Source organism: Phocoena sinus, chromosome 2, assembly GCF_008692025.1.
Source record: "Phocoena sinus isolate mPhoSin1 chromosome 2, mPhoSin1.pri, whole genome shotgun sequence".
Lineage (NCBI taxonomy): Eukaryota > Metazoa > Chordata > Mammalia > Artiodactyla > Phocoenidae > Phocoena > Phocoena sinus.
In genome coordinates, this window is record NC_045764.1 from 103,675,611 (window position 1) to 103,703,543 (window position 27,933).

General features: G+C 55.2%; 3 protein-coding genes across 6 annotated transcripts; all 3 read left to right on the forward strand.

Annotated features, from left to right (window-relative positions):
• The first annotated feature begins 74 nt into the window (after positions 1 to 74).
• On the forward strand, positions 75 to 16,417 carry RNF31 (ring finger protein 31). The gene is made up of 28 exons (XM_032621644.1): positions 75 to 1,181; positions 1,268 to 1,414; positions 1,529 to 1,684; positions 1,881 to 1,940; positions 2,044 to 2,119; positions 2,337 to 2,514; positions 2,989 to 3,376; positions 3,551 to 3,841; positions 4,103 to 4,351; positions 4,449 to 4,634; positions 4,746 to 4,952; positions 6,653 to 6,826; positions 6,910 to 7,008; positions 7,102 to 7,191; positions 8,581 to 8,695; positions 8,800 to 8,918; positions 9,190 to 9,303; positions 9,451 to 9,508; positions 10,225 to 10,321; positions 10,625 to 10,793; positions 10,904 to 11,725; positions 12,515 to 13,201; positions 13,441 to 13,571; positions 13,660 to 13,735; positions 13,839 to 13,910; positions 14,528 to 14,869; positions 15,724 to 15,839; positions 15,987 to 16,417. The coding sequence occupies exons 1-21, from the start codon at positions 990 to 992 to the stop codon at positions 10,955 to 10,957; spliced, it is 3,219 nt and encodes a 1,072-aa protein (XP_032477535.1). The 5' UTR covers positions 75 to 989; the 3' UTR covers positions 10,958 to 11,725; positions 12,515 to 13,201; positions 13,441 to 13,571; positions 13,660 to 13,735; positions 13,839 to 13,910; positions 14,528 to 14,869; positions 15,724 to 15,839; positions 15,987 to 16,417.
• On the forward strand, positions 11,589 to 18,830 carry IRF9 (interferon regulatory factor 9). Its single transcript, XM_032621656.1, is given in 12 exon segments — positions 11,589 to 11,725; positions 12,515 to 12,695; positions 13,018 to 13,201; positions 13,441 to 13,571; positions 13,660 to 13,735; positions 13,839 to 13,910; positions 14,528 to 14,869; positions 15,724 to 15,839; positions 15,987 to 16,079; positions 16,081 to 16,154; positions 17,839 to 17,932; positions 18,254 to 18,830. Coding segments are annotated over 11 exon segments (1,437 nt in total). The 5' UTR covers positions 11,589 to 11,725; position 12,515; the 3' UTR covers positions 18,329 to 18,830.
• A 2,150-nt stretch (positions 18,831 to 20,980) lies between these two features.
• REC8 (REC8 meiotic recombination protein) lies at positions 20,981 to 27,932 on the forward strand. Of its 4 annotated transcripts, none has more exons than XM_032621651.1 (20): positions 20,981 to 21,671; positions 21,895 to 22,011; positions 22,112 to 22,180; positions 22,298 to 22,440; positions 22,525 to 22,600; positions 22,693 to 22,813; positions 24,142 to 24,217; positions 24,600 to 24,679; positions 24,919 to 25,012; positions 25,137 to 25,209; positions 25,288 to 25,379; positions 25,547 to 25,596; positions 25,888 to 26,028; positions 26,336 to 26,402; positions 26,506 to 26,672; positions 26,853 to 26,901; positions 27,139 to 27,205; positions 27,298 to 27,423; positions 27,495 to 27,601; positions 27,713 to 27,932. In XM_032621651.1, exons 2-20 carry the CDS (start codon positions 21,956 to 21,958, stop codon positions 27,802 to 27,804), a joined length of 1,746 nt encoding a protein of 581 aa, XP_032477542.1. In that variant the 5' UTR covers positions 20,981 to 21,671; positions 21,895 to 21,955; the 3' UTR covers positions 27,805 to 27,932. The 4 variants fall into 4 exon arrangements, with proteins under 4 accessions (XP_032477542.1, XP_032477543.1, XP_032477545.1 ...); XM_032621652.1 differs by having other exon boundaries at positions 21,869 to 22,011; positions 27,713 to 27,931; XM_032621654.1 differs by lacking the exons at positions 20,981 to 21,671; positions 21,895 to 22,011; positions 22,112 to 22,180 and having other exon boundaries at positions 22,298 to 22,436.
• Position 27,933: the final 1 nt, after the last annotated feature.

A 27,933-nucleotide genomic window follows, 5' to 3' on the forward strand; every position in this document is an offset into this window, starting at 1 on the left:
CCCCCCTCAGCCCCACCCCCTTCCTTCTTTTCCCCCTCCCCCTGGAAGGCCGCAAACCGTAAGGAGCCCCTCTGCCATTCTCGGCCTGTGAGACTAGAAAAGGCGGTGCTGACTCGGTCACAAACCCAGGGTCTGTCCGGGGGAGGGGCTAGGACAAGTGGGACCGGCGGCGATTGAACAGGGGCTGTCCCTCGGAGAAGGGGAGGGGCTTAGAGAGAGGGGGAAAGAACCGTCCAAGGACAGTCAGGGTTGGGGTGAGAAGGGTGGGAGAGTGGGAAAGGGGGTGTTAAGTGGTGGGGCTCCCCCAGGAAGGCTTGACTGCGGGGAAGGGCCAGAGAGGGATCAGAGTGGGCGGGAGAAGTAGTAGGAGGGAGAAGGGACAGAGGATAGGAAGGGAGAAGGCGCGGGGGCTTCCTCCCGGAGGGCGCCCTATCTTCAAGACTGACTGGAGAAGGGGCTTGAGTGGGGCTCAGGCCGGCCAGAGTTGAGTCCCCAGCTGAGTGGGATTTCCCCTGTGGGGTCCCGGATAGAGAGGAGAGCTTTGAGGGGAGTAAAATAACCCCGCACCAGGGTCTATCCGGAGAGGGGTGGGACCAGCCTGGACCAAGGAGGGGAAGAACGCCAGAACAGGGTTTGCTGCCTAGGCGCTCTGGGGGAGGAGCCATGGATTATTTATCATTATCATTGGCTGGGACCCTGGGCCACGCCCCCGATTTCTTGGCCTCCCCCCTTCCTCAAGCTTAGACCCCGCCCCTTCCCCTGAATCTGGGTTGCAGTCCCGCCCTCTTTCCTAGTACTTCCTGTTCCCGCTAACCCTGGCGTTGGGCCCGGGGCCGAAGAGTGACCGTGCTGAGAGTGACCCGGGGCGTCCGAACCGACCGGGTCGGGCCGCGAAGCCAGACCCCAGGCGCCACTGGCGGCGCTCGGACCGCGCACAGCCTGCGCCGGGTCCCGTCGGACAGCGGGCTGGGGCTGACTCCTGTCTCAGGATGCCGGGGGAGGAGGAGGAGCGGGCCTTCCTGGCGGCCCGCGAGGAGCTGGCGAGCGCCCTGAGGAAGGATTCCGGGCAGGCGCTTTCGCTGGAGCAGCTCCGGCCGCTACTGGTCACCTCTCTGCCGCCAGCAGCCCGCTACCTGCAGCTGGATGCTGCACGCCTGGTCCGCTGCAACGCTCATGGGGAGGTGAGGCCCGGCCCGGGTTGGGAGGAGGACAGAGGACCTGAGACCGGGCCGGGGCTCACAGCTCTCTGCTCTCTGACTGCTCGCAGCCCCGAAACTACCTCAACACCCTGTCCACGGCCCTGAACATCCTGGAGAAATATGGCCGCAACCTCCTCAGCCCTCAGCGGCCCCGGTACTGGCGCGGGGTCAAGTTTAATAACCCTGTCTTTCGCAGTACGGTGGATGCTGTTCAGGTGAAGCCCTTGGGCCCCTAATGGGAGAAGGGAACTTAGCCTGGGCTGGGGGTTGACTAGAAAGGGCCTGCGAAGGGGACCTGTTGGGCGGTGACTGGTTTGAATGTGTGGCAGGGGGGCCGGGATGTTCTGCGATTGTATGGCTACACAGAGGAGCAGCCAGATGGGTTGAGCTTCCCTGAGGGCCAGAAGGAGCCGGATGAGCAACAAGTTGCTACAGTCACACTGGAAGTACTGCTGCTTCGGACAGAGCTCAGCCTGCTGCTACAGGTGAGGTATCTCTAGTCCCAGCCTAACAACAAAGCCAGTGTGAGGACTCCCATGCTGCTGAACCATAGGCATAGTCCCCACAGTAACTTAGGATCTCTCTGTACTTTTCACCCTGTGAACGTTGGGGGGACCAGGGCTTTGAGGGAGGGCCTTGTTCCAGGGCTCTAGGTGGGAACTCCTCTTACCTTGTTTGCAGAATACTCATCCAGAACCACAAGCACTGGAGCAGCTGCTGAAAGACAAGGTTGAAGATGATGTAAGGAAGGCAGGAATGGGGCTCTGGGGCCTGGCGAACAAAGGGAACCTGTTGTGGGCCTCTGTCCCCAAGCCCTTGCTCATTCTTTGTCCTTTTTCCTCAGATACTGCAGCTCTCAGAGTTTGCCCCCTTACTGAGAGAGATTGCTCCTGGCCCCCTCACCACACCCTCTGCCCCAGGTATTATTGTCCTATGTTGGGGGGTGGGAGTGCTAGTAGATCATACTGATGGAAATTTCCTGTCTTCTTGGTTACCTTCCTTTTATATAGATTAAAATTGTTTCCTTGGGTTGAAAAGATATGCTGAAAAGTTGTCTGTGATTTGTCTCCTCCACAGCAGATTCAAATGTAACCTGGTCTTTTTTAGAAAGATGTTCTATTTTTTCCTGTTCTCCAGCCTCCATTCCTGGTCCCTGCTTCCTCTGTGGTTCTGCCCCAGGCACATTGCACTGCTTAGCTTGTAAACAGGCCTTGTGCCCAACTTGTGATCGCCTCTTCCATGGACACCCAGACCGTGCACATCACCTCCGCCAGACCCTGCCTGTGGCCCCCCAGGCCACCCACCTGACCCCCAGGTGAGAGGCCTTTTCTCCTGAGTGGGAGCGAAATTGAGAGAACTTAAAATTATTTGAGTATCTACTATGTGCTGGATTCTGTGCTAAAGACTGTCTCATAGAGAGCAAGCAGCCAGTTACTGCCCTCCAGGAGACCATAGATATACACGTCAAGCAAGTAGCAGTCATAGCAAAATGGATTATTTGGGTGTGCAGATAGGTAGCAGGAGGATGCAGCTTAGTCAGAAGGATCAGCTCAATCAGTTGGTGGTATTTTAAGCACCTAATAGGGGTCAGGCCCTATGTTAGGGATATTTACCAGCCAGATATGGACTTTAGGCTGTCATTTAAATGTTGAAGAGGCTATGGGTATGGCAGTGTTCCAGACATGTGCAAAGGCCAGAGCCATGTGTTGTCCTGCAGGGAATGAGGGATGCCCATGGGTAAGCATCCCAGGCACCCCCTCAGCAGGCCGTGTCTGCTTTTCCATTACAGCTTATCTGCCTCAGCTCCACCACGGCCTCAGTCAACCTCCCTGCCGGCCCTGGGAGACAGCTCTTCTTCTTCCCCTGATCCTGCAAGTGCCCGTCTTCCCTGGCACTGTTCTGCCTGCGCCATGCTGAATGAACCTTGGACAGTACTCTGTGTGGCCTGTGATCGGCCCCGAGGCTGTAAAGGGTTGGGGCTGGGGATTGAGGGTCCCCAAGGCGCTGGGGGCGTAGAACCCGAGCTTGCACGGGGTCACTGGGCCTGCCAGAGCTGCACCTTTGAGAATGAGGCTGTGGCTGTGCTGTGTGCCATGTGTGAGCGACCTCGGCTGGCTCAGCCTCCCAGCTTGGTAGTGGATTCTCAGGATGCCGGCGTTTGCCTGCAGCCCCTTAAGGTAACTTGTTCCTGGCCTTCTCAGCTCTTTATTTGCACCTGTTACCACAGGCCATGCTCTACTTCTTCATCCCCTATTTTCCTTCAGTTCCCCGGTATCTTCCCCCCAGATTCCTATATTTCCATCTTGAGCCTCAGCCAACCTTCAATGGGATGATTCTTTCTGCCTTCCCAGCAGGAGGATACTTTGCTCTCCTCTGCCCAGACTCCAGTGTGGTACTGCATTCACTGTACCTTCTGCAACTCGGGCCCTGGCTGGGTGTGTGCCATGTGCAACCGGACCAGCAGCCCCATCCCAGTACAGCATACCTCTCGGCCCCTTGCCAGCTCTTTGGAAGAGCAACTCCCTGAACCAGGGCCTCCACGACGCCTCAGTGCCCCCCTGGCCAGTTCCTGTGGGGACCTTGAGAAGCAGCGCCAAGACAAGATGCGGGAGGAAGGTCTCCAGCTAGTGCTCAAGATCCGGGTGAGGATTTGGGCCTGGGATAAGCTTGTGGGGGAAGAGAGAGGCTGCAGTTGATTGATGGAAGTTCTCAAAACCTGTCATTGTTAGCAGCAGCTGCCTCTTATTGAACTCTTCCCCCACGGCAGGTATCATGCTGTGTCCTGCTCACGTGATCCGTGATCCATGACAGCTCAAGCACTGTCAGCCTTTTGGTTCGGGCTGAGGGTGGGTGGGGTGTGCCCTTCCTGATAGGCGCCCTGTCTGGGCGGGGCTGTGCCTTAGGAAGGGGAAGCTGGAGGCGCCAGTCCAGAGGAGGTCTTCTCAGCTCTGCAGTACTCGGGCACCGAGGTGCCCCTGCAGTGGCTGCGCTCAGAGCTGCCCTACGTGCTGGAGATGGTGGCTGAGCTGGCTGGACAGCAAGACCCGAGGCTGGGTGCCTTTTCCTGTCAGGAGGCCCGGAATGCCTGGCTGGATCGTCACGGCAACCTGGATGAAGCTGTGAAAGAGTGTGTGCGGGCCCGGCGGAGGAAGGTAGCAGCAGCTGTGCTGGAGGGGGTGCAGGATTGAGGGCTGTGGATCTCAGAGCCTCTCACATTCTTCTTCACTCCTCACCCCTCCCAACTCACAGGTGCAGGAGCTCCGGTCCCTGGGCTTTGAGCCTGAGGAGGGGTCTCTTCATGCCTTGTTCCAACATGGAGGTGACGTGGCACGAGCCCTGACTGAGCTACAGCGCCAGCGCCTAGAGCCCTTCCATCAGCGCCTCTGGGACAGTGGTCCTGAGCCCACCCCTTCCTGGGACGGGCCAGATAAGCAGGTGCTGGAAGGAGGTGAAGAGCCCACTTAGTAGGGCTGAGGGCAGGCTGAGGGGTAGGCTCTCTGCGGTCTGACAGCCACTTCTTCCCTCTCCACCTGAATCGCCTTGCAGAGCCTGGTCAGACGGCTTTTGGCAGTCCACGCACTCCCCAGCTGGGGCCGGGCAGAGCTGGCGCTGGCGCTACTGCAGGAAACACCCAGGAACTATGAGTTGGGGGATGTGGTAGAAGCTGTGAGGCAGAGCCAGGACCGGGCCTTCCTGCGCCGCTTGCTTGCCCAGGAGTGTGCCGTGTGCAGCTGGGCCCTGCCCCGCAACCGGGTAAGTCCCTCCCCACTGCCCCTGGCCTTAGAATTGCTCTGTTCCCTTTGGATCCCCACTGTACCCCAGCCCCTGTCTCTGATCTTGTCTTTTGCTCTGCAGTTGCCCATGTGCCCCTGAAGGCTTCTGGGAAGGGGAGGGCAGGAATAGGCCACCTCCCTCTCTTTTTTTTAAATGTTCTATTATGGGAAATTTCGAACATGCAATAGTAGAGAAAACTGTATAATGGATTCCACTCTCCCTCCCCCCACCATGTATTCATCATCAGGCTTCAGCCATTATTAACGGATGACCAATCTTTACTTCATCTACACATACATAGGATTCTTTTTTTATTTTTATTTTTTGCGATACGTGGGCCTCTCACTGTTGTGGCCTCTCCCGTTGAGGAGCACAGGCTCCGGACGCGCAGGCCCAGCGGCCATGGCTCACGGGCCCAGCCGCTCCGCGGCATGTGGGATCCTCCTGGACCGGGGCACGAACCTGTGTCCCCTGCATCGGCAGGCAGACTCTCAACCACTGCGCCACCAGGGAAGCCCCTACATAGGATTATCTTGAAACAAATCTCAGATGTCAGATAGTTTATCTGTAATATTTCAATATGTATCTCTAAAAGATAAAACTCTTTGAAAATATAACCACAAATACCACTGTCACACCAAAAAAATTACCATTATTTAATGTGATCATCAAATACCCACTTGGTAGGAATAGGCCCCTCTTATCTCCTGAGCCCCTTCTGACTTACTCTAGGTCAGAAGTGGCAATTCTTTGGCAAAATACAGCCCAGTTTAGTTAGGCTGGCTCTGTATGTTTTTTGTTTTTACTCTTTATTTTAAAATAATTGTAGAGTCACAGGCAGTTATGAAAATAGTACAGAGTCCTGTGTGCTCTTTATCCACCCCCTCCCAATGGTGACATCTTGTATAATCATAGTGCAATATCAAGACCAAGAAATAGATATTGGTACAATGTCAGCTAGACCGCAGGCTTTGTTCATTTTGTGCCTCAGTGTGTATGTGTGTAGTTGTATGCCATTTGATCCCACATGTAGATTCATGTAACCACCACCACAATCAAGATACCACAATGCGACCCCCTTGTGCTACCGCTTTATAGTTGTAACCTTCTTCCTCTCCTCCTGTCATATGGCAGCCACTAGTCTGTTCTCCATTGCTATAGTTTTGTCATTTCAAGGATGTTGTTTGTGTTTGCTTTTTTTTTGGCCATGCCACACAGCTTTCAGGATCTTAGTTCCCCAACGAGGGATTGAACCCGGGCCCTCGTCAGTGAAAGTGCGGAGTCCTACCCACTGGACCACCAGGGAATCCACCACCACCCACCCCACCCCCGGCTTTATTTTCCTTTTTAAATTAACTTTAAAAAAATTTTTATTTTCTACTGGAGTATAGTTGATCTACAATGCTGTGTTAGTTTCAGGTGTACTGCAAAGTGATTCAGTTATTGTGTGCTTGCTTTTAATTGAATGTGGATGCCTTTAGAGGGCATTCTTCCGTTTACCTTAGGTCTCACCATTGTCTGTTTTTTTCCATCTGAAGGTCTTCAGACATTTAGGTTGCCTGCCCAGTTGTTAATTAGGCCCCGGTTTCATAGCAGACACCTGGCTACTGCCCCCCTTCGGCTGGCAACTGTAGCTTCTTACCCGCTTCCCTCCCTTCCCTTCCCCTCCCCTCCACCAGATGCAGGCTCTGACCTCCTGTGAGTGCACTATCTGTCCCGACTGCTTCCGCCAGCACTTCACCATTGCCTTGAAGGAGAAACACATCACAGACATGGTGTGCCCTGCCTGTGGCCGCCCCGACCTCACCGATGATGCACAGCTGCTCAGCTACTTTTCCACCCTCGATATCCAGGTACTGAAGTCCCTAGGACTCAGGGTGCCCTGGGCTTTGAACAGGAGCCTTGCCCACCCGCCACTTCCACATCCTGTTCCCAGCTTCGAGAGAGCCTAGAGCCAGATGCCTATGCGCTGTTCCACAAGAAGCTGACTGAGGGCGTGCTCATGCGAGATCCCAAGTTCTTGTGGTGTGCCCAGGTCAGAGGCCTGCCCAGAGCTGCTGACCGGAGGGAGGGGTGGGGAGTGGTGCCTGGTCAGGCCTCAGACAGCTTTATGCTCTTGGACCCACAGTGCTCCTTTGGCTTCATATACGAGCGTGAGCAGCTGGAGGCAACATGTCCGCAGTGTCACCAGACCTTCTGCGTGCGCTGTAAGCGCCAGGTGAGGCACATCCACCCTCTTGGAAATACCTGCTGAGCCACCGCAGGTACTGTTAGACGTGGGGTGTGCTGGAGAACAGAACAGACATGAGCTCTGGGCTCAAAGAGTTACAGGCTAGCCAGGGAGGGAGGGAGGAGGGGTGAGGGAAGAAGAGAGAGCAGAATTATACATCGCTGTGAGTTCTATGAAGAAAACAAATAGGAATCTGAGGTTAGGAATAACAGGATGGACCTACCTAGTACACAGGATCGAGAGGTTAGACAAGTCTTCTCTAAAACGGCTGGATTTAAGCTCAGGCATGAAAGTTAAGAAGAAGCCAACTATGCAAAGAGTATTTGGAAGAGAAAGAACAACACATGGAAAGGCCAAAGTCAGAAAAAGTGTTGTGTGGCTGGAGCCTCAAGAGCAAGGGTGAGAGCGGCTGGTGGTCGGAGAGGAGCTAGCTGCCAGGTCAGGAGAGGCCGTGAGGCCAATCCAGCAAGGGATCGGCCTTACATTCTAAGACTGAGCAAGGGGTGATGCTCTCTCATTTACCTTTAGAAAGTTTAATATTTGATACCAAAAAGTTGCATCTGTCTTTTTTTTTTAACTTATTTTAATTTATTTACTTATTGTTGGCTGTGTTGGGTCTTTGTTGCTGCGTGCGGGCTTTCTCTAGTTGAGGTGAGCAGGGGCTACTCTTCGTTGCCGCGTGCGGACTTCTCATTGTGGTGGCTTCTCTTGTTGCGGAGCGTGGGCTCTAGGCGCGTGGGCTTCAGTAGTTGTGGCACACGGGCTCAGTAGTTGTGGCTCGCGGGCTCTAGAGCGCAGGCTCCGTAGTTGTGGCACACGGGCTTAGTTGCTCTGCGGCATGTGGGATCTTCCTGGACCAGGGCTTGAACCCATGTCCCCTGCATTGGCAGGCGGATTCTTAACTACTCTGCCACCAGGAAAGTCCCTGCATCTGTCATATAAAACACCATAATAAAATGAACCCCTGCGACCTTACCACCAAACCTCCAAGCTAGAACACTCCCAGTGCAGTTGGTTACATGTTCAAAGGCACACTGGCTGCAAGGTGGAGGCTGAACCATAGGGGAGCAGGAGTGGAGGCATAGAGACTAGGAATCGAGACGAGACCTGACCTGGCCCAGAGTAAAGGTGGTCAGAGTAGGGATGAAGAAAAGGACAGGGTTGAGCTAGGCTTGGGTGGTGGAAACAAGACTTGCTGGTGAATGTTTCGGGTGTGAAGAGGTGAGAGAACCAAGGCTGGCCCCTCGGTTTGGGATTTGAGCAAATGGTGGATGGCAGTGCCATACACTAAGCCAGGGACCGCTGGATCTGAGTGGAGGGGCCAGCAAGAAGGGCCTAGGATAGAGCTTTCATGGGAAGCTCGTTTCCTTCTGGCAGTGGGAGGAGCAGCACCGAGGTCGGAGCTGTGAAGATTTCCAGAACTGGAAACGCACCAATGACCCGGAGTACCAGGCCCAGGGCTTGGCGATGTACCTTCAGGAAAATGGCATAGGTAAGGTTGCCTGTTTGCCCAGTAATCTCTCATTGCCAGCGGCTCTCTTCCTGAGGGCCTGAGGAGCAGTGGCAGCCCGAACTCTGACCTGCTGTCCCTTGCAGACTGCCCCAAGTGCAAGTTCTCATATGCACTGGCCCGAGGAGGCTGCATGCACTTTCACTGCACCCAGTGCCGCCACCAGTTCTGCAGTGGCTGCTACAATGCCTTTTACGCCAAGAATGTGAGCCCAGAGAACGGGGATGGAAGGGCTAGCTGGGTGGGGCTGCCATCGGGAGTGAGGGAGTGAGGGGTGGAGGCCGTTGAGGAACAGCCCAGGGGAAGAGGAGAACAGTGGGGGGTAAAGCACCTCTCTGTCCTCTCTCCCCTTCTGCTTGCTCCAGACCCTCCAATGTCTCATCTCCCCCACCCCTACACCCCTCACGCAGGGGTTCCTGAGAGGCCAGGACCCCAACAGTCTCCAACTTCCCCTCTCCCATCTGGGTTTCCGCCAGAAATGTCCAGACCCTAACTGCAGGGTGAAGAAGTCCCTGCACGGCCACCACCCCCGCGACTGCCTCTTCTACCTGCGGGACTGGATGGCTCCTCGGCTCCAGAAGCTGCTTCAGGTCAGGGGCGGCCAGCCTGGCTGGTTTGCCAGTCGCCCAGGAGAGGAGGCAGGGCACAGGGTGGCAGGAAGGGAAAGGCCTGGATGCCGAGAAATCCAGCAGGCTGGCACCAAGGGAAGCTAACGCCCATCCTTCTGCCCTCCTCAGGACAATAACGTCATGTTCAACACAGAGCCCCCAGCAGGGGCCCGGGCAGTGCCTGGAGGTGAGTGTCGGGCCTGGGAGAAGGCAAGAGGAGGGGCTGGGCTCCCCCTGTGTGATGGATGAAGGCAAGGCTTGGGTCTGGGGTTGGACCAGGACGCAGGCCCATCCTGTGCTTGCTTGTTGTGCTCTTTGGTGACTCAGCCTCCCCAGGCTTGTTTCTTCCTCTGTAAAGTGGGGACCATATCCACCTTGCAGCCAAGCTGTTTTATGTAAGGCCACATTCAAGCGCCTGGCACCTTGATGCTAATTTTATTCTCCCATTCCCAAAGGATAGTGATTCATTAGTTAACTCAATGACTATTTAATTAAAGACTTACTAGTTGCACTGTTTTAGGTTCCATGAGGGCAACAGAAAGATGTTATATATGATTCTAATCTGCCCCACTTCTTACCATCTGTGTAGAGTAAGACCTTCACAGAATAAGCTAACCTCGCAAGAGCTAAATCACAACCAAAAGAGCTGTCTCAAGGGAGTATATGATTATACGGGCCAGAAGTCAGCTTGGCTAAAAGCAGGGACAGCAAGGTCCCTGCTTCTGTGTCGGAAGTGGTCTGCACCGTGGCATCTCTGGCACAGCTGTTAGAGCAGGGGCTCCTGTCCTCAGTCCCCTCCCTAGAGGCTGCCTCCCGTGCCTCCATCCATATCCTAGTTCTCCTGGGCCTTTGTGGTCAGTGGCCCCCTCTGGACAAAGGGACCCTTCCTTCCCTTACCCCTAGGTGGCTGCCGAGTGATGGAGCAGAAGGAAGTTCCCAACGGGTTCCGGGACGAAGCCTGCGGCAAGGAGACTCCTGCTGGCTATGCCGGCCTCTGCCAGTGAGTGCCAGGCAGGGCGTGGAGCACGGCGTCGGGGGCACAGGAGCACTGGGGGTGTGCCTGGGCAGAAGAGTGGGTCTCTGCAAGCAGTAGGTCCTGCAAGAAGTGGGAGGGAGGGGCCTCTCTAGGCGAGGGCACAGAAAGGTGGTGTGCACAGGTTGGCAAGGGCCCACAAGAGCACCTGGCGAGGGGTGTTGGTCTTGTTCATCTGAGTATGCTAGTGCCCAGCACAGTGCTGGATACACTCAGTTGATATCAGTCAAACTTCAGAAGAACAAATATTCCACCCTCTTATCTCCCCAGGGCGCACTACAAAGAGTACCTTGTGAGCCTCATCAATGCCCACTCACTGGACCCAGCCAGCCTGTATGAGGTGGAGGAGCTGGAGACGGCTGCCGAGCGCTACCTGCATGTGCGCCCCCAGCCGTTGCCTGGGGAGGATGCCGCCACCTACCACGCCCGCTTGTTACAGGTAAAGCCTCCCCCAGCCTCACCTCTGACCCCACTCTCTAGAAGTCCCCTGTCCAGACTGTGTCTGAGCCCCAGGCTTCCAGTATCATCATCTTCTCTCTCCTTCTACAGAAGCTGATAGAAGAGGTGCCCTTGGGACAGAGTATCCCCCGCAGGAGGAAGTAGCTGAGGGCAAGGGTCCCAATGAAGGTCCCGTGATCTGACTCCCCGGGAACACCTCCAGCACCAATAAAGAGGCATTTCCTTGCCCAGGCTTCTTGGTGGTCCTTCTTCCTTCCTGACCCCACCATCTGGGGGCGCCAGGGAAAGGGGTGTGTGTGAATAGAGCTTTGCTAAAGGCCCCCTGCAGCCTGCCACCTGACCCTCTCTGGACTCAGGCAGAAGGAATTGACGCTGTGGGAGGCTAAGGGCAGCCCTCCCCATCCAGCCACCTGGCCTGGGCTTCCTCTTTCCCTGCATCCTTTCTTCTTTCATTGAATTCAGCTGATATTTGGGGGTGACCTAGTAGGTACCAAGCAGGCATCGTGAGGGAACACAGATGCACAAGTGGTACAGAGCTATCCAGAGGCCCCAGGCCAGACTCCGGGACACTGCGGCCTCCCTGGGGAAGCAGCAGTGTCATAGGGGTGGTCTGATACAAGCAAGGAGTATATTGAGGGAGGAAGGGGAATGAGCCTGAGGCAGTAGGGTCCCTCCTCCAGACTCTGACCGCAGGATTCCTACGATAAGATTCTCAGATGCTGCTTCCCCCTGGTGGTAACCAGTTACCCTGCAACTCGGAGACCACGTGATTTCGGGGAAAAGAACCTCCCTGGAGGAGAACTGAAACTTAGGGTGGGGACTGTAGAAAGGGGCGGAGAGATCCAGGAGCTGCCTAGCCAGGCGCTGAGCTGAGGTCGGCTGAGCCCTGGGACAGCCTGCAGAGCAGCTCAGGTAAGATTAACCAAAAATAGGTGTCAGCCTGGGTCTAGGTGGGAAGGCCCGGCTAGATTGGAGGTGGTGGGTAGAGGCTCCTGGGGACCCCTCTGCTAGACTGAGGAATAGACAGAAGGCCTGTGAGCCGGGGAGCTGGAATTTGGCATGAGTGAAAGACTGATGGGGAGGCCGGTGTCCCAAGCCCTCTAGGCATAGGACAGGGGCACCTGCTACCGGGTTTGGGGAAGAAGACTCTGCTGCTCTCCTGATTGTTTTCTTGCCTCCTGGTCCTGCCCACTTCCGCCCGCCCACAGCTCTGCCCCTGCCCCCAGCTCCCTGCCCCCAGCTCCCTGCCCCACCTACCCCTGGGACTGGGGGGGGAGGGGGGGAAGGTTGGGGGGCATCGAAGGATAGGTTGTGGGGGTGGTGAGTGAAGAGGGTTGAAGAGGCATCTCACAAGCAGCCACTGTGTCTGTAAATACTTGGGGATCCAGACAGGGCCTCTCACCAGCAGCAGAACACCAGGGGAACAATAGATTCCTGAAAAACCTTAAAATTAAGACCAATGCCTAAGGTTCCCTTCTAGATGCCACAGCTTGGGATGTTAAAAAGAAAGTATTTTTGGTTATCGCTAGTGACGGCAGAAATGAAACAATTCAGCCTCAGAAGTTTGAGATTATATCTATAGAGGCAAAAAGATGGATGAGATCTCTAGGGGCCCTTGCCGGAATCCAACCCCAAGGGCCAGGATCTCACTCTTCCCAAAGTATCAGTTCCCCTGACACTTCCTGCTGCTTTTATCCCCAGGATGGCATCAGGCAGGGCACGTTGCACCCGGAAGCTCCGGAACTGGGTGGTGGAGCAGGTGGAGAGTGGGCAGTTCCCAGGAGTGTGCTGGGAAGATGCGGCCAAGACCATGTTCCGGATTCCCTGGAAGCACGCAGGCAAGCAGGACTTCCGGGAGGATCAGGACGCCGCCTTCTTCAAGGTGAAAGGCCCGGAAACCAGCCCCTTGGAGGGAGGGATGGAATATACACTGGCACTGTCACCCTCAAGCGGTTGCGTCCACCTGGGTTTCAGATAAAGGGGAGGTTGCAGGGTAGAACCAGCTACGTTACGTACTTGTCAGAGCCCCATGCAAGATGAAAACGCAAACCTTAGTAAGGATCTCAAGGTGGCAATAGCTGAGCATAAACCTAGCAGAGGCCCTTCTGTGTGAGCGCTCGGGCCACACGTCCGTGAAGCCAGCCTTGGTAAAGGATCTGCGGTCCACAGCATGCTGCCTCTTCTTTACTTCTGCTGGGTCCTAGGCCTGGGCGATATTTAAGGGAAAGTACAAGGAGGGGGACTCGGAAGGCCCTGCTATCTGGAAGACTCGTCTGCGCTGTGCTCTGAACAAGAGTTCTGAGTTCCAGGAGGTTCCTGAGAATGGCCACAGGGATGGGGCTGAGCCCTACAAGGTGTACCGGCTGCTGCCACCTGGAACCCTCCCCGGTGGGTGTCCCTTTGCCCCGCCACTCCTAGAATCAGCAGCCTGGGGAGGAAGGATGGAGCCCTGCGCCTCCTGGGAGGGTGGTGGCCTCCCTCCAGGCCCCTGGGTCAGAGTTCTGCCCTGTCCTTGGGGAGCAGGTTCCCTGCCAGTCCTGCCCATCCTTTCACTGCCTCCTACCTCTCCCCTTCCCTCTGTGCCCACTTAAGGCTCTGACCTTCCTCTCCCTCTCAACGTTCCACAGCTCAGCCAGGGACCCAGAAATCACCATCAAAGCGACACCACAGTTCTGTGTCCTCTGAGAGGAAGGAGGATGAGGTTACCACGAAGAACTGCATACTCAGCCCCTCCTTGCTCCAGGACCCCCTCAAAAATGTGAGAGCTGGGGAGGGAACCGGGTGGGCCTAAGAGCAGAACAGTAACTGGGGGAGAGATGGGCCAACGATAGAAACTGTGTCTGTAGGAGCTGGTGGAGACCAGCGGGGGAACAGCCTATTCAGACTCCGGGAGCAGCAGCAACAGCCCTGAGCCTCAGGAAGGTACCAAGTGCCCTGCCTCCTGTGTTATCCTCCATGCCACAGCCTCTGGCCCTTGGACTCCCCAGTCCACTCTGAATGACCAGTGCCTCTGCCTCCCCCCCAGGTAGGGACACAGCTGAGGCCCCTCTCCAAGGAGATCTGGTGTCCCCAGAGCTTCTGCCCCCTCCAGGATCAGGTACTTGGCGTTTCTGACTCACCCCTGGCCCCGTCCTCCCTTGTCCTCCTATGGCTACGTATGTGTTATCTAATCTGTCAGGGCTTGCAGCAAACCAGGGCCACCTTACTCAGAGGCACTGGTTTCTAGGCAGTGCACCTGCCACCACTCCAAACAGCTCACTTCTCAAAAATACCCCCTACACACTGTGTTCCCTGGAAATCCACTTTGAGACATTGATTCTGTGGGTTAAGTAGAGGACTGATCTCTGGGACCCTCTTGTAAACTGTAAGGCCCTGGCCATTAAGGCCTCAGTGAGAATCTGTGTATTAGCTCTTCTCCTGAGTGATGGGAAAGTATGATGGGAAGCCCTCTGGGCTGCCGAGGGTTGGCGGTGAGGATGAGGAGGGAGGGCGCCTTCTCTATCCTTAGAAGGTGCGGCTGCCGCCCCCACCTTGTGGCCTGCTTGGTCCTCACCAGCCCTTACCTGGTTTCTCTCTCTGAGCCTCACGTTCCTCGCCAGCAAAATGAGGATGCTGGATTTGCAGGAAGCCCCTCTTCATTTCTCCAGAGCCTCTTGCTGGCCAGTGAGCCCCTGGGGAGGGGCACCGGTGCAGCTGGCCTTTCTTTGTCCACAGACTACTCTCTGCTGCTCACCTTCATCTACGATGGACATGTGGTGGGTGAGGCCCAGGTGCAGAGCCTGGACTGCCGCCTCGTGGCTGAGCCCTCGGTCTCCCAGTGCGGCATGGAGCAGGTGATATTTCCCAAACCCGGCCCACGAGAGCCCACCCAGCGCTTGCTGAGCCAGCTCAAGAGAGGGGTCCTGGTGGCCAGCAACTCCCGAGGCCTCTTTGTGCAGCGCCTTTGCCCCATCCCCATCTCCTGGAGCGCGCCCCAGGCTCCACCTGGTCCAGGCCCACACCTGCTGCCCAGCAACGAATGCGTGGAGCTCTTCAGAACCGCCTATTTCTGCAGAGGTGAGGCTGCTCCCGCCGAGCCCCTGAGCCCCTTCCCCCACCTCTGTTCCCCCACCTCTGTTCCCCCTCCATGGGCCTGGCCACCACCCTGCGCTCCCTCCAGCACATCCCCCGTCACAGCCCAGGCACGGCCCCTGCACTCGTGCAGTGCTCAGCCCTGGCAGCCCCCTTCCCCAGCCAAGGCCGTGGAAGATGAGGACCAGGTAAGCCCAGCACGAGGCTGTCACGCCTCGGGAGCACCACCACACGGGAGCGTACAGTAATCATGGGAAGGTGCGCCACGGGGCACCCCCCACCGGACACACCTGCCCAGCGACCACTCACACATTCGCGAGAGCTGTGTGCATCACGTGCCCTCGCCCACCGCTCAGCCGCCCCTCAGCTTGCCCCTCTCCCATCCACACTTGGAATCCCACTTCCTGCCTCCATTCCACTGTCAATTGGACTTCGGGAGTGGGGGCCCGGAGTATAGGGGACCCAGGGCCACGGGGAGCCTTAGCGCAGGGAGGCTGTGAGCAGGCAACAGAGGTGTGGCACAACTGTGTTAGCAGCCAGGGCTGCCGCCGAGAGGACTCTTAAGCTCCCCCAGCTCCCCCAGGTTTCAGGTTGTGTGACGACTGGCTACCTCTAAAAGGGGGCCCCTTTCCCTATTTGTCCACAGGCGAGTAGCAGCTCAGTTCCTAACATTTCCCCTGGCACCAGGCAACGGCCTCACCACCCCGAGGCTCCTGCTCTGGCCTTGGTCTCTGAGTGGCCCCACTGCCACCCCTCTGTCTCCATTATGGGATCCTCCCCAATCCCTCCCTGCCTGAGACCCTCTGTCTTCTCTTCCAACTCTTGACCTTTTCTCTCAGACCTGGCCAGGTACTTCCAGGGCCTGGGCCCCGCACCCGAGTTCCAGGTGACACTGAATTTCTGGGAGGAGAGCCCTGGCCCCAACCACACCCCACAGAGTCTTATCACAGTGCAGGTGAGTCGGGATAGGGCAGGAACAGCCTGCCCGCATGGGAGTGGGGTGTTGAGGAGGAAGAGGGCCTCCCGGGGAAAGAGCCCCTGGGCATAGTGTCCGGCCCTGCCTGCCGTGCTCACAACCCCCTCTCCCGACCTCTTCGTGCAGATGGAGCAGGCCTTTGCCCGACATTTACTGGAGAAGACTCCAGAGGATCAGGCAGCCATCCTGTCCCTGGTGCAGAGCCTGGAGGACCCAGCCTCCTTCTCCTCTCTCTGTTCCACCTATCTGCTTTGAGAGAGCCTCTTCCTCCACGCTCTCGACCTGCCTCCCATGGTGATCATTCTCATTGGTTGTCTGTGATGATTTAGTCCTTGAACTCCTCATAGACCCTGGTTGGTGGGGAACTCAAGGATGACTTTTTTTTTTTAATTTTGAGATATACCCTCTTTCGTCTCTTGAGGAACTGAACTGGGCAAGTACAGATGGCGCGAACTCAGGGGGCCTTTCCCTCTGCCCGCAACCCTAAAACCTAGCACTTTATATTTTCTTCTTAGATCTTCACTAAGGATTGAAAATAAAATTTTATTGAAAAGGAATCAGCATCGGACTTGTTGAGAGAAGAAGGCAGCAGGGTCACAGAGAGATGATGGGGATGTAACCTGAGGGCAGGGCACTCGGGTTCTCTTCCTGCTGGCATCTCTGGGCCTCTTTCCTCTCCTCCAGCCACAGGTTCGGGCTAGCAAGCTGTCTGGGCTAGGAAGCTTCAGGTTCTGGGCCTGGCTCTCTGTACCCTCTAGGCAACCAGGATTAGGGAGAGGGTTGGGGTCAGCCAAAAAGAGGGGCACTGAGCCTATGGCCACTGTGGCCACCTTCATAAGGGAAATCCGGTGTCCACAGTCCTTGGCTAGAGGGCTCTGATTCAGCCTAGGGTTGGACTCTGGCTTGGAGGTCTCAATGAACAGACCTGAAATGATGAGATGGAGGCCCTGGGGCCTGGCAGGGGAGGAAATCAGAGGGAAGAGTGGCTGAGCCTCCTGTGCCCTGGGCAGACCATGCGCTGGTGCCTCTTCTCCCGGTACCTGGGGCACTGTCACCCCAACCGAAGGCTGCTCCCAAACAGGTCTCCTCACTCTACCTGAGCACCACGACAGACAACATGGCCTAGACCGCCACGTCACCAGCACTCTGTCTGCTGGGATCCCAGGGGTCCAAATCCACCAAGACCACTCTCCCTTGCCCCATGTTTATCTTGCTCCCAAACTGGTAGTTCTTCTTCACAAGGCCACCGGTCATCCTACCTCATCCTACACTCATCTCCACCAGACTAGTTCACCGCTTAACCCGACTACCACAGCCTCCAGCTTCCCGCTTCCCGTACATGACACCAAATTGGCGGAGAGGTAGCCTCCCAGACCAGCTCCTTCCTGTCATGTCACTTTTATAAGCTTTGAGTGGCTCACTGACATGATCAAATCTGGATGTCTAGATTCTTGAGGAACTTCTTGCTGTCTCACCTGACAAACTTCACTGCTTTTGAGCCTTTCTGCCTCCTTGGCCCTTCCTCATTGTCATCCTGAGAAGCCAGGAACCCCAACAGGCATCTGCATAGGCAGTGAGGAAATTGGGTACTGAGTGTGCACGGGCCCTGCTGAAATCCCTCCTGGACCTTCACTTCATTTTCTGTTACACCCCACATCCAACCCATCAGCAAATCCTATCATTCCTTCCTTCAAAATCTATCCAGAATCTGACTCTGCTTCCCCAACCAAGACTGGTTCAAACACCATCATCTCTCACACCTCTTCTTTCTGCTTCCACTCTTGTCCACCTTCAGCCCATTCTCAACACAGAAGAGATCCTCTTAACACATAAATCTTATCACGTCATTCCTCTGCTTGAAATCCTCCGTTGGCTTTCAATTCACTCAGGGTAAGAGCCCAAATCCTTACAATGGCCTTCAAGGTGATATGGCCCCATTCTCCTTTCTAACCGCACCCCTTGCTATTCTTCTCCTCAGTTACTTTGCTCCAGGCCCCCTGAACCCACCAGACATTTCTGCCTCAGGACCTTTGCACTTGCTGGTTCTTTTGACTAAAACACTCTTCCTTCAGGTAAGCACATGACTTGCCCCCTCTCTTCAGAGAGGGCTTCCCTGAGCACCCAACCCAAATAGCAGCCCTCACTATTCTCTATTCTCTTATGCTGCCTCATTTTTCTTCATAGCACTGATTACCACTTCACACATTTCTATTTGTCTACTTGTTTATCGTCACTCCTTCCCTATTCCATGAGAACAGGGACTTGCTTTGTTCATTGCTATATCTCCAGTGTCTAGAGTAGTGCCTGGCACATGGTAGGCATGTAATAAATACTTGTTGAATGAACGGACAGATGAATGAGCAAATTACTGTGTCCTTTATCTCTTAAACTAGGTCCTAAGCACCTTAAGGGCAGGTGCCCCCACTTTATCATATTTGTGCCCCAGCGTGAACGCTTGTGAACACTGACAATATATGTACAGTGATCGAAACAATTTGTAAGTATCATGTAGAAACCAATTTAGCCAAGCACCATGGAATAGGGATTGGGAACACTGGAATTCAAAAGAGCAGAGTTCCCAACCAGGCTGCCACTAAGGAGCTGTGTGGTCTGGAACAAACAATCCATATGGGCCTCTGTTTTCTCATCTGTAAAGGCAAGTCTTGGACTAGATTTTGAAATCCCGTTCAGCCTTGATATTCTGTGGTGGTAAATTTAGGGCAATTGCACATTCCTCTGACAAACATTTGCTGAGCTAAGTTTCAGGCACTAATGGAAAAAACAAGAACCTCTCAAGAGTTCCCAGATTGAAGGAACAAAATAAAATAGGGTCAGCTTGGCTGCAATAAGAGCTGAGTCTTTTTTTTTTTAAATTAAACTATAGTTGACTTACAATATTCTGTTACTTTCAAATGTACAGCAAAGTGGTTCGGTTATATATTTTTCCAGATTCTTTCCATCATAGGTTATTACAAGATATTGAATATAGCTCCTTGTGCTATACAGTATGTCCTTATTGGTTATCTATTTTATATATAGTGGTGTGTATCTGTTAACCCCATATTCCTAATTTATCCCTCCCTCCCCTTTCCCCTTTGGTAACCGTAAGTTTTTTTCCTATGTTTGTGAGTCTGTTCCTGTTTTGTAAATAAGTTCATTTGTGTTCTTTTTTAGGTTCTACATATAAGTGATATAATATTTGTCTTTCTCGGTCTGACTTCACTTAGTATGATAATCTCTAGGTCCATCCATGTTGCTCCAAAAGGATTATTTTGTTCTTTTTTATGGCTGAGTAGTATTGTATTGTATATATGTACCACATCTTCTTTATCCATTCATCTGTTGATGGACCCTTAGGTTGCTTCCACATCTTGCCTGTTGCAAATAATGCTGCTATGAACATTGGGGTGCACATGTCTTTTCAAATTAGAGTTTTCGTCTTTTCCAGATATATGCCCAGGAGCAGGATTGCTGGATCATAGGTAGCTCTATTTTTAGTTAGTTTTTTTTTTTTTTTAATTTATTTTTGGCTGCGTTAGGTCTTCCGTGCTGCGCGCGGGCTTTCTCTAGTTGTGGTGAGTGGGGGCTACTCTTCGTTGTGGTGTGCGGGCTTCTCATTGCGGTGGCTTCTCTTGTTGTGGAGCACGGGCTCTAGGTGCACGGGCTTCAGTAGTTGTGGCTCACGGGCTCTAGAGCGCAAGCTCAGTAGTTGTGGCGCACAACTTAGTTGTTCTGCGGGGCTTAGTTGTTCTGAGGCATGTGGGATCTTCCTGGACCAGGGATCAAACCTGTGTCCCCTGCATTGGCAGGCGGACTCTTAACCACTGAGCCAGCAGGGAAGTCCCTATTTTTAGTTTTTTAAGGAACCGCCATACTTTTTTCCATTATGGCTATGCCAGTTTACATTCCCACCAACAGTGTAGGAGGGTTCCCTTTTCTCTACACCCTCTCCAGCATTTATTGTTTGTAGACTTTTTAATCATGGCCATTCTGATTGAAGTGAGGTGATACCTTATTGTATTAATAGTTTGGGGAGACTTCCCTGGTGATCCAGTGGGTAGGACTCCATGCTCCCAATGCAGGGAGCCCGGGTTCGATCCCTGGTCAGGGAACTAGAACTCACATGCATGCCTCAACTAAGAGTCCGCATGCCACAACTAAGAAGTCTGCATGCCTCAACTAAGAAGTCTGCATGCTGCAACTAAGATTCTGCATGCAGCCAAAGTAAATAAATATTTTTAAATAAAGTAAAATAAATAGTTTTGACTTGCATTTCTCTAATAATCAGCGATGTTGAGCATCTTTTCATGTGCCTGTGAGAGCCATCAGTATGTCTTCTTTGGAGAAACGACTATTTAGGTCTTCTGCCCATTTTTTGATTGGGTTTTGTTTTTTTTTTTTTTGATATTGCGTTGTATGTGCCGTTTGTATATTTTGGAAATTAAGCCTGTGCCGGTCGCGTCGTTTGCAAATATTTTCTCCCGTTCGGTAGGTTTTTTCCTTTTGTTTATGGTTTCCTTTGCTGTGCAAAAGCTTCTAAGTTTGATTAGGTCCCATTTGTTAATTTTTGGCTTTATTTCTTTTGCCTTGGGAGACTGATCTAAGAAAATATCGCTGCAGTCTATGTCTGAGAATGTTTTGCCTAGTTCTCTTCCAGGAGTTTTATGGTGTCATGTCTTATTTAAGTCTTTAAGCCATTTTGAATTTATTTTTGTGTATGGTGTGAAGAGCTGAGTCTTAATAAAGAGGCAGAAGCATGCCCTGGAGTCAAGACTGGGAAGGATATTCTAGGCCAAAGAAATGGCTGTGCGAAGGCAGGAGGCATGGGGAATGGGATATTTGTAACTACAACCATACAACTTATATTACACAAAGAATTTTTGAGACAAAACAGCTTTTGTAGGCCGAGCAGTATGCCCTGCATCCAGCAAAACTGAAGTCTCAGCCAGGAAAACATTCACAACAGCCAGGTGAGGAATGCCACAACCTAAACTGTTCAGATTTAGGAAATGACCCAGCCCGTGCCCTCGCTGCTTCCTGTGAGGTCTTTCTTCCCCAACGACCTGGGGCGGCTCCAAGGCCACCTCATACGTGTTTCTACCTCCCTAGCTCACCATAGGCCCTAGGCTGGGAACAAAGGCGGACCAACCAATTGCTACTCGGTGGGATTTGGGGGAAAAGGCAAGGTCTAACCGCAGGTCAGGCGCCCCAAACAGGGCGTAGCGGTTGCCCTTGGCATGCTGCAACCTCCCCGGTAGTTGAAGCACCCTTGTTACCAGGCTCGCTGCAGGCGAGGCTGGGGTCTGCTCCCCGCTCATTGGTCCGCAGAGAAGCACCTCTGAGGAACCCCTGTTGCCCAGGCGAGGACGAGAGCCCATTGGTCGGGACACCTCACAATGCCCCCCCCCCGCCCCCCACCCCCCACCCCCCACTCCCCACTCCCTCGCGTGCAGGGTTCTTCCCATTGGTTCGCTGCCTGCCTCGGGAGCCCCCTGTGGTCTCCAACCAGGCAGCCTACTTGGCGCCCTGCAGCCAGTGCCCCCAAGCTGACCCTGTTCCCCATTGGCTGCTTTGGGGGCCGCCGCCATCTAATGAGGAGGGGCGCGGAGCACCAGAGCACGCGCTCCCTGCGGCGGGATCTAGCCCTGCAGCCGCGGGACCGGGCAGGGGCCGAAGCTGTGCAAAGGCCGAGAGACCGGCTTCTCTGCGGAGGACACCCGTTCTCCCTCCGGACCTGGTCTGGGTCGCAGCTCGGGCTTCCCGTCGCGGAGCTGTGCATCTCCAATCTGGAACCCAACCCGCGAGGCTCCAGTAAGTACGAAGCACCCACGCAGCGTGCGAACCGGCTCAGGGCGGACGGAGAGAGTGTCCCTGCTCCTGTGTATCCAGTGTGCGTCTCCATTTACTTATCCCCCTAATCGTTTATCCACCCATCGTTTATCGGTTCGTTTATTTGGCATTCTGGGTGCACTTGCTGCGCCGCTTGTCCACATCCTTCTCTCCGACGGGTGTTGGGAAATCCTGGGCCCTGAAGAATTCGGACTGAGATCCGAACGGAAGAGTGGTGTAGACGAGGGTGCAACTCCGGAGGGACCATGTTCTACTATCCCAGCGTGCTTCAGCGCCACACGGGCTGCTTCGCCACCATCTGGTAAGGGAGGGCTGAGCCAGGGTGGGCGCACCGGGAGGGGCGCCCAGGGATCCCAGCCTGAGGGCTTCTCCTCCATCCTCACTCCTCGTCCTTCTTCCAGGCTGGCGGCAACGCGCGGCACCCGGTTGGTGAAGCGTGAATACCTGAAGGTGAACGTGGTGAAGACCTGGTAAGGCCCAGAAAAGAAAAGAGGGGCCTGGGGCCATTGTGGGTTAGGGGATGGATTACGCTGGGCTGTGGAGCTGGTCTTTGGCGCAGCGGTGATCAGGGTGCATCGTTCCCCCAGCGAGGAAATCCTCAATTACGTGCTGGTACGAGTGCAGCCCCCGCTGCCAGGCCTGCCGCGGCCCCGCTTCTCCCTTTATCTCTCAGCCCAGCTCCAGATCGGCGTCATTCGGGTCTACTCTCAACAATGTCAGTACCTTGTAGGTAAGGCTAGAAGGCTCTGAGGTGGGGCAGAGCTGAGCGGTCCTCCCATGGGCTGGCACCCTATCTTGTCCTCTCTGCCCGCAGAGGACATCCAGCACATCCTGGAGCGCCTGCACCGGGCCCAGCTGCGGATCCGCATTGATATGGTGGAGACTGACCTGTGAGTGTGTCCCTGGGACTGGGACCGCCCAGTCTTTGGAAGGGAACCTCCCTGCTTGGCCTCAGTTCTTGACAGCCCCCATTCTCCCTCAGACCCAGCCTGCTGCTGCCTAATCACCTGGTCAGGATGGAGACTCTGGAAGATGCTCCAGACCCCTTTTTTGGGATGATGTCTGTGGAACCCATACTGCCCAGTCCCTTCAAAATCCCTCAGGTAGGTCTCATTCCTCCTGGACACCTCAGACTGATGAGTTGCCAGTCTGACACTTGGGTGGGGGTGGGATGGGGAGCCTGCTACAGCTCTGCCCCACAGAAGTCATTGCAGTGCAATTGCCATGGTGGACCCATCCAGGCAAGTCTGCTGCACTTACCTATTCAGGACCAACCTAGAGGCAGCTCTTGTCTCCACACCATTCCAAGAGCCAAGCCCACAGTCCACGCCCTCAGTGTCCCTCGGCACTGGGTTTCCCATGTCCTTGTCCATCCATTCCTAACACCCCTACAGCTTAGACAGTGTTACTTCCTTCCTTCAAAGACACCTCTAGGGCTTCTCTGGTGGCGCAGTGGTTGAGAGTCTGCCTGCCGATGCAGGGGACACGGGTTCGTGCCCCGGTCCGGGAAGATCCCATGTGCCGCGGAGCGGCTGGGCCCGTGAGCCATGGCTGCTGAGCCTGCCCATCTGGAGCCTGTGCTCCGCAACGAGAGAGGCCACAACAGTGAGAGGCCCGCGTACCGCAAAAAAAAAAAAAAAAAAAAAAAAAAAAGACACCTCCAGTGGCTCCCCACTGCCAACAGAATACTAGCATTTAAGGCTCTCCATACCCTGGTCCAGAGGTAGCCATCCCTAGACATCTCTCAGCACATCCCCTGGGCATCTTTGGCTCCCAGACACCAGCCTGGCACCTATGCCCCAAAGATGCCACATTTACTTCTTTACTTTTGCTGTTTCCCTAGGCCATAATGGTCACCCCCCGTTCTCTTACAGACATCGCTCAATTTCTACACTTTTCTATCAAGTCTTTATACGACTCCCGGCCAGAACCAAATGTTCTAGAACTCAGCACATCACTAGGGCCTTGTTTATCCTTTGTGTTGACTCTTTCTTTTTAAATTAAATTTTTTTTTCAAAACAAACAACTTTTATTGAAGTGTAGTTGATTTACAGTGTTGTGCTAGTTTCAGGTGTACAGCATCCTTCGGCTGGCTCTTGCTGGGGTCGTATACAAACTCGTCTCCCCACTAGACCATATAGTCCTTAAGATCAAGAATCTTTTCTGTTCCCGCTGTCCCCAACACTTGACATAAGGCTGCAGTACTTCTTTCACAGACAAATGAACACAGTCTAGGTGATTGGGTGGGGGCGGGAACGGGAGGAAAGGAAACCGGATGGTGAGTGGGTTCACTGCATGCTGCTGTCAGTGCCACAGAATTAGGCTTAAAGGGCTACCACTGTCCAGTCCATTGTCTGAATAAGGTTGTGAAAGTGGGGAAGCAGGGCGCTGAAGCTGAACCCTATCTTTTGTCCCCAATCCCTCCCCAAAGATTCAACACCTCCTAGAGGCTGTGATCCCAGAGAGAGTTCTTGAAGAGATCCCTCCTGAAGTTCCTATAGAGCCAGGTGAGCAGAGAGAGCCTTCTCTTTGGTGAGAGGTAGAGGAACGTCTAAGAGCTGAAGAAATCACTGTCTTTGAGCTTCTTTCAGGAGCGAGGCCCTGTGAGGGGCACTGTATGTGTATAGTGTCGTTACACAAGAGTCCTATGTCATAGTCTCGTTACACAAGAGTCCTATGAGGTCAGAATTATTATCCCCAGTTTACAGATGAGGAAAGTGAAGCCCATAGCGGTTAAGCGATGTGTCCTGGGTCAGCTTGCCAGTGACTGGCCGGGGCCTGACTAGAACCCAGGTGGACTTGACTCCAGAGTCCATGCTTTTGCCTTATCACATGGGTGGGGGGACTTGGAAAGGAACACCGGGCTGGTGTGACTTCCCTCCCCTCCAGAAAGGATTCTGGTCACTGCACCGTCTCCCGAGGCCATCACGCTCCTGGAGGTGGAGCCCATACGTATGCTAAAGATTGAGGTGAGCTGACCCCCTGCACACGGAGCCTGAGGCCCGAGTCCTGCTTCTGCTGGCCCAGTCCCCCCTGCATCTGCTTCCTTCTGCCCCCAGAGTCCTGCCTTCTCCACCTCCGTTTCCCCACCACTGCCCCCAGTGCTGGAGCCCCCACGGGCTTCCTCGGTCTGGCCCAGCCCTGTGGCATGTCTCTCAGACAGAAATGGAATTGAGTCCCCTCACCTTGGTTCTCCCTCTCCTGACAGGGTGAACGGGACCTCCCAGAGATCAGCCGCCGAGACTTGGACCTGCTGATCGCAGAGGAGGAGGAAGCCATCTTGTTAGAGGAACGTCGGCTAGGCAGGTCCACGTGGCCGCGTAGGGCCCGCCCGGTGCTGGATGGTCAGGCCTCCGGCACGGGCAGTCTGGGCTGGGCAGTGTTCCCATCTCTTCTGTGTTCTGAGCCCTGACCTTCTCTTCACAGAGTACGAAGAGGAGCTCCGGGCCCCAGAGAGGGAGATCACAATCCCCCCGCCCTCACCTCTAGCTCTTGCAGAGTAAGGGCAGGAACCCCTGGGCCAGGTAGGGGTCATTGCTGGGAGGGTATCTTCATTCTCTTGCCCATTTCCCCTCAGGGTGGAGGAGGCTGTAGAGCCACTTCCGGGTCGGGTCCTGGCCCCCGAGGAGCTGAAGCCACCAGGCTGGGAGCCCGAGGCCCTACTTCCTGGTGAGTACCTGCCATGCCAGGGTCCTTCCCGGGGGTCCCTGTACAGCTGCTGCAGACAGTGGCCCCGTATTCTAACTTGCTGAAGGGAGGACTCTCTAGCATCTCGCCTGGGTGGCTTTGAGGACAAAGGGTGTGGGGCAGAGCTGGGACCTCGAGTGTTTTTGCAGAGGTAACCCCCCCGCTGGAGCTGCGTCTGCCAGCCCCACTCAGCCCAGAGGTGAGTAATGCTCCTCCAAGCCGCCTCCTTTTCGCCCTCCTCTGCCAGAACTGCTCACCCATTTTCAGTTTCCCCAAGCCAAAGGCCACTGCTAGCTTCCACAGGCCTTTGAGCAAATTAGTAAAAGGTGCCACCCCATTTTATCGGGATGGGCACCCCATACAGGGTGGGAGCTGCACCCTCTCCCAGGGCACCGCGAGGGACGGCAGGTTGGGGCATGTCTGCAGTCCACGAGGACCACAGGGAAAGGAGTAACGGGTAGCCTTGCTCCCACCTCCCCTCCCCCCTCAGCGGAGGAGGCCCCCAGTCTCCCCACCTCCCAGACCACCTGCCCGCCGCCGCCGCCGCTTATTATTCTGGGACCGGGAGACCCAGATACCCCGGAAGGAATTCCTGGAACAAATGCAAACCAGAGCCCACTGCCGGGAGTGTGTGAGTACAGCCCAGGCTCTGGAGGGATGGAGGGAAGCAGGTGCACGCTGGGTCTCCTAAACTCCCCGGGGGGGGGGGGGGGGCACGAGAACAGTCCCCGAAGTGCACATGTTGGGGGTTTGCCCACATACCACTTCACTACCCCGTCTAGCACATCCAAGGGCATCAGTTGAAAGTCCTTTTAGCAACGAGCAGAGAATGAGCCTGAAAGAGCTAGAAGGCCAGAGGCCCTGGAACAAGGCACTGCAGGTGGGTAAGGAGCAGTGGCTCCTTCCTAACCAGCCTTCTGGCCTTTCCCACCACACAGCCAATGGTGCAGCCTCCTGAGAGGATGATCACGAGCCCTGCAGAGCTGTTCCGAACCCCGACTCACTGTGAGGAATGGTGGGAGCTGGTGTGTGGGATCCTCTGAACCCCTGTCCCTCACTCCTGGTGTTCCTCACGCCTCAAACCCTCTCCCTGCTGCCCCGTCGTCAGCTGGCCGGCTACCCCAAGAACTGCTGGCTTTCTGGACCCACTGTGCCCAGCCACTCCCGCTAGCACTCAGGAGAAGGCCGCCCCTGGAGCCTGAGGAAGAGGAAGCTGAGAGGGAGGCGGCAGCTGAGGAGGAAAGGAGAAAGGCTGAAACTCCAAGCGATATCGAGGTAACGGCACCCTCACTCCTTCCTGCTTTGCCTGAGCTCCAACAGCCTGCTTTTTTCTGCCCATGTGAGCCACGGGCACCAGGTCCCAGCCAGGCTGGTTCAGGGCTAGAGCTGCTTCACCCCTGCCCCCGGTGCTGCTGTGATGGCTTGGGGTCTTAGTTCTCCTCCTCTCATCCCCAGGTCCTGAGGGAGGCCCTGGAGCCCAGTGGGCCCCTCATGCTGCCTTCAGGTAAGCATCTGGAAAAGGGACGGTGGAGACCACCACCCTGACCACTGTCCCAGGAAACTGGTGCTCCACTTAACAGAAGGAAGCACAGACTGAGTCACTTCAGTCCCCTCCCCCCACCCCCTGGGTACTTTTAACAAGTCAGTGCCAGCTCTGGCACCCAGGTGGACCAAGTGGCCCCCAAATCCCAGCTGCTCAGATGCAAACACACCCACTCAGGACCTTCCCCTCCCCCGACAGAGATCTCCCTAGAAGCGGCCGAGGAGGAGAAGACCCGCATCAGCCTCGTCCCCCCGGAAGAACGGTGGTAAGCGGCAGCCCCAGCTAGGATGGCTGTGCCCCTCGTCACTGTCACAGCTGCCACCTTCCCTGCTCCACCCAACTCCCGTGTTCTCCTAGGGCCTGGGCTGAGGAGCCAGAAGCCCCTGCGTTGCCCGTGGTGCCTGAGCTCCCTGAGGTGCCTGTGGAGATGCCTGTGGAGCTGCCCCCAGAGCCTGAGCCGCTCTCGCTGGAGGCTGTGCACAGGTACCAGGAAGGGCACGCCTCCGTGGGTGGCCTGGGCCGCAGCCTCAGCTCACAGTCCTTGACCCCCACAGGGCAGTGGCACGGGAGCTGCAGGCCAAGAGGGAGCCTGACTTCAGCAGCCTGGTGCCACCTCTCAGTCCCCGTAAGGTGGCCGCCCGGGTCTTCTACCTGCTCCTGGGTGAGTGAGGAATGTGTGTGCCTGTGTGGGGGGTGGGGAGTGGACACACAGGCCAGCGGCTGCTGTAGGGACCCTCTCCTCTGACCAGCCCTCTCCTCCCCTCTTGACCAGTGCTTGCTGCACAGCAGATCCTTTGTGTGAAACAAGAGGAGCCATATGGGCGCCTCCTGATCCAGCCAGGGCCCCGATTCCACTGCGGTTAGAGCCAATTTACAAAGCTGCCAGGGAACCAGCTATGGTAAACAGTGTCCTGCCTCACTTCTGAACACGGATCTCTATCCTTCCTGCTCCCAGCACTACTGTTCAAGAAAATAAACTGCCTTTATCACAAG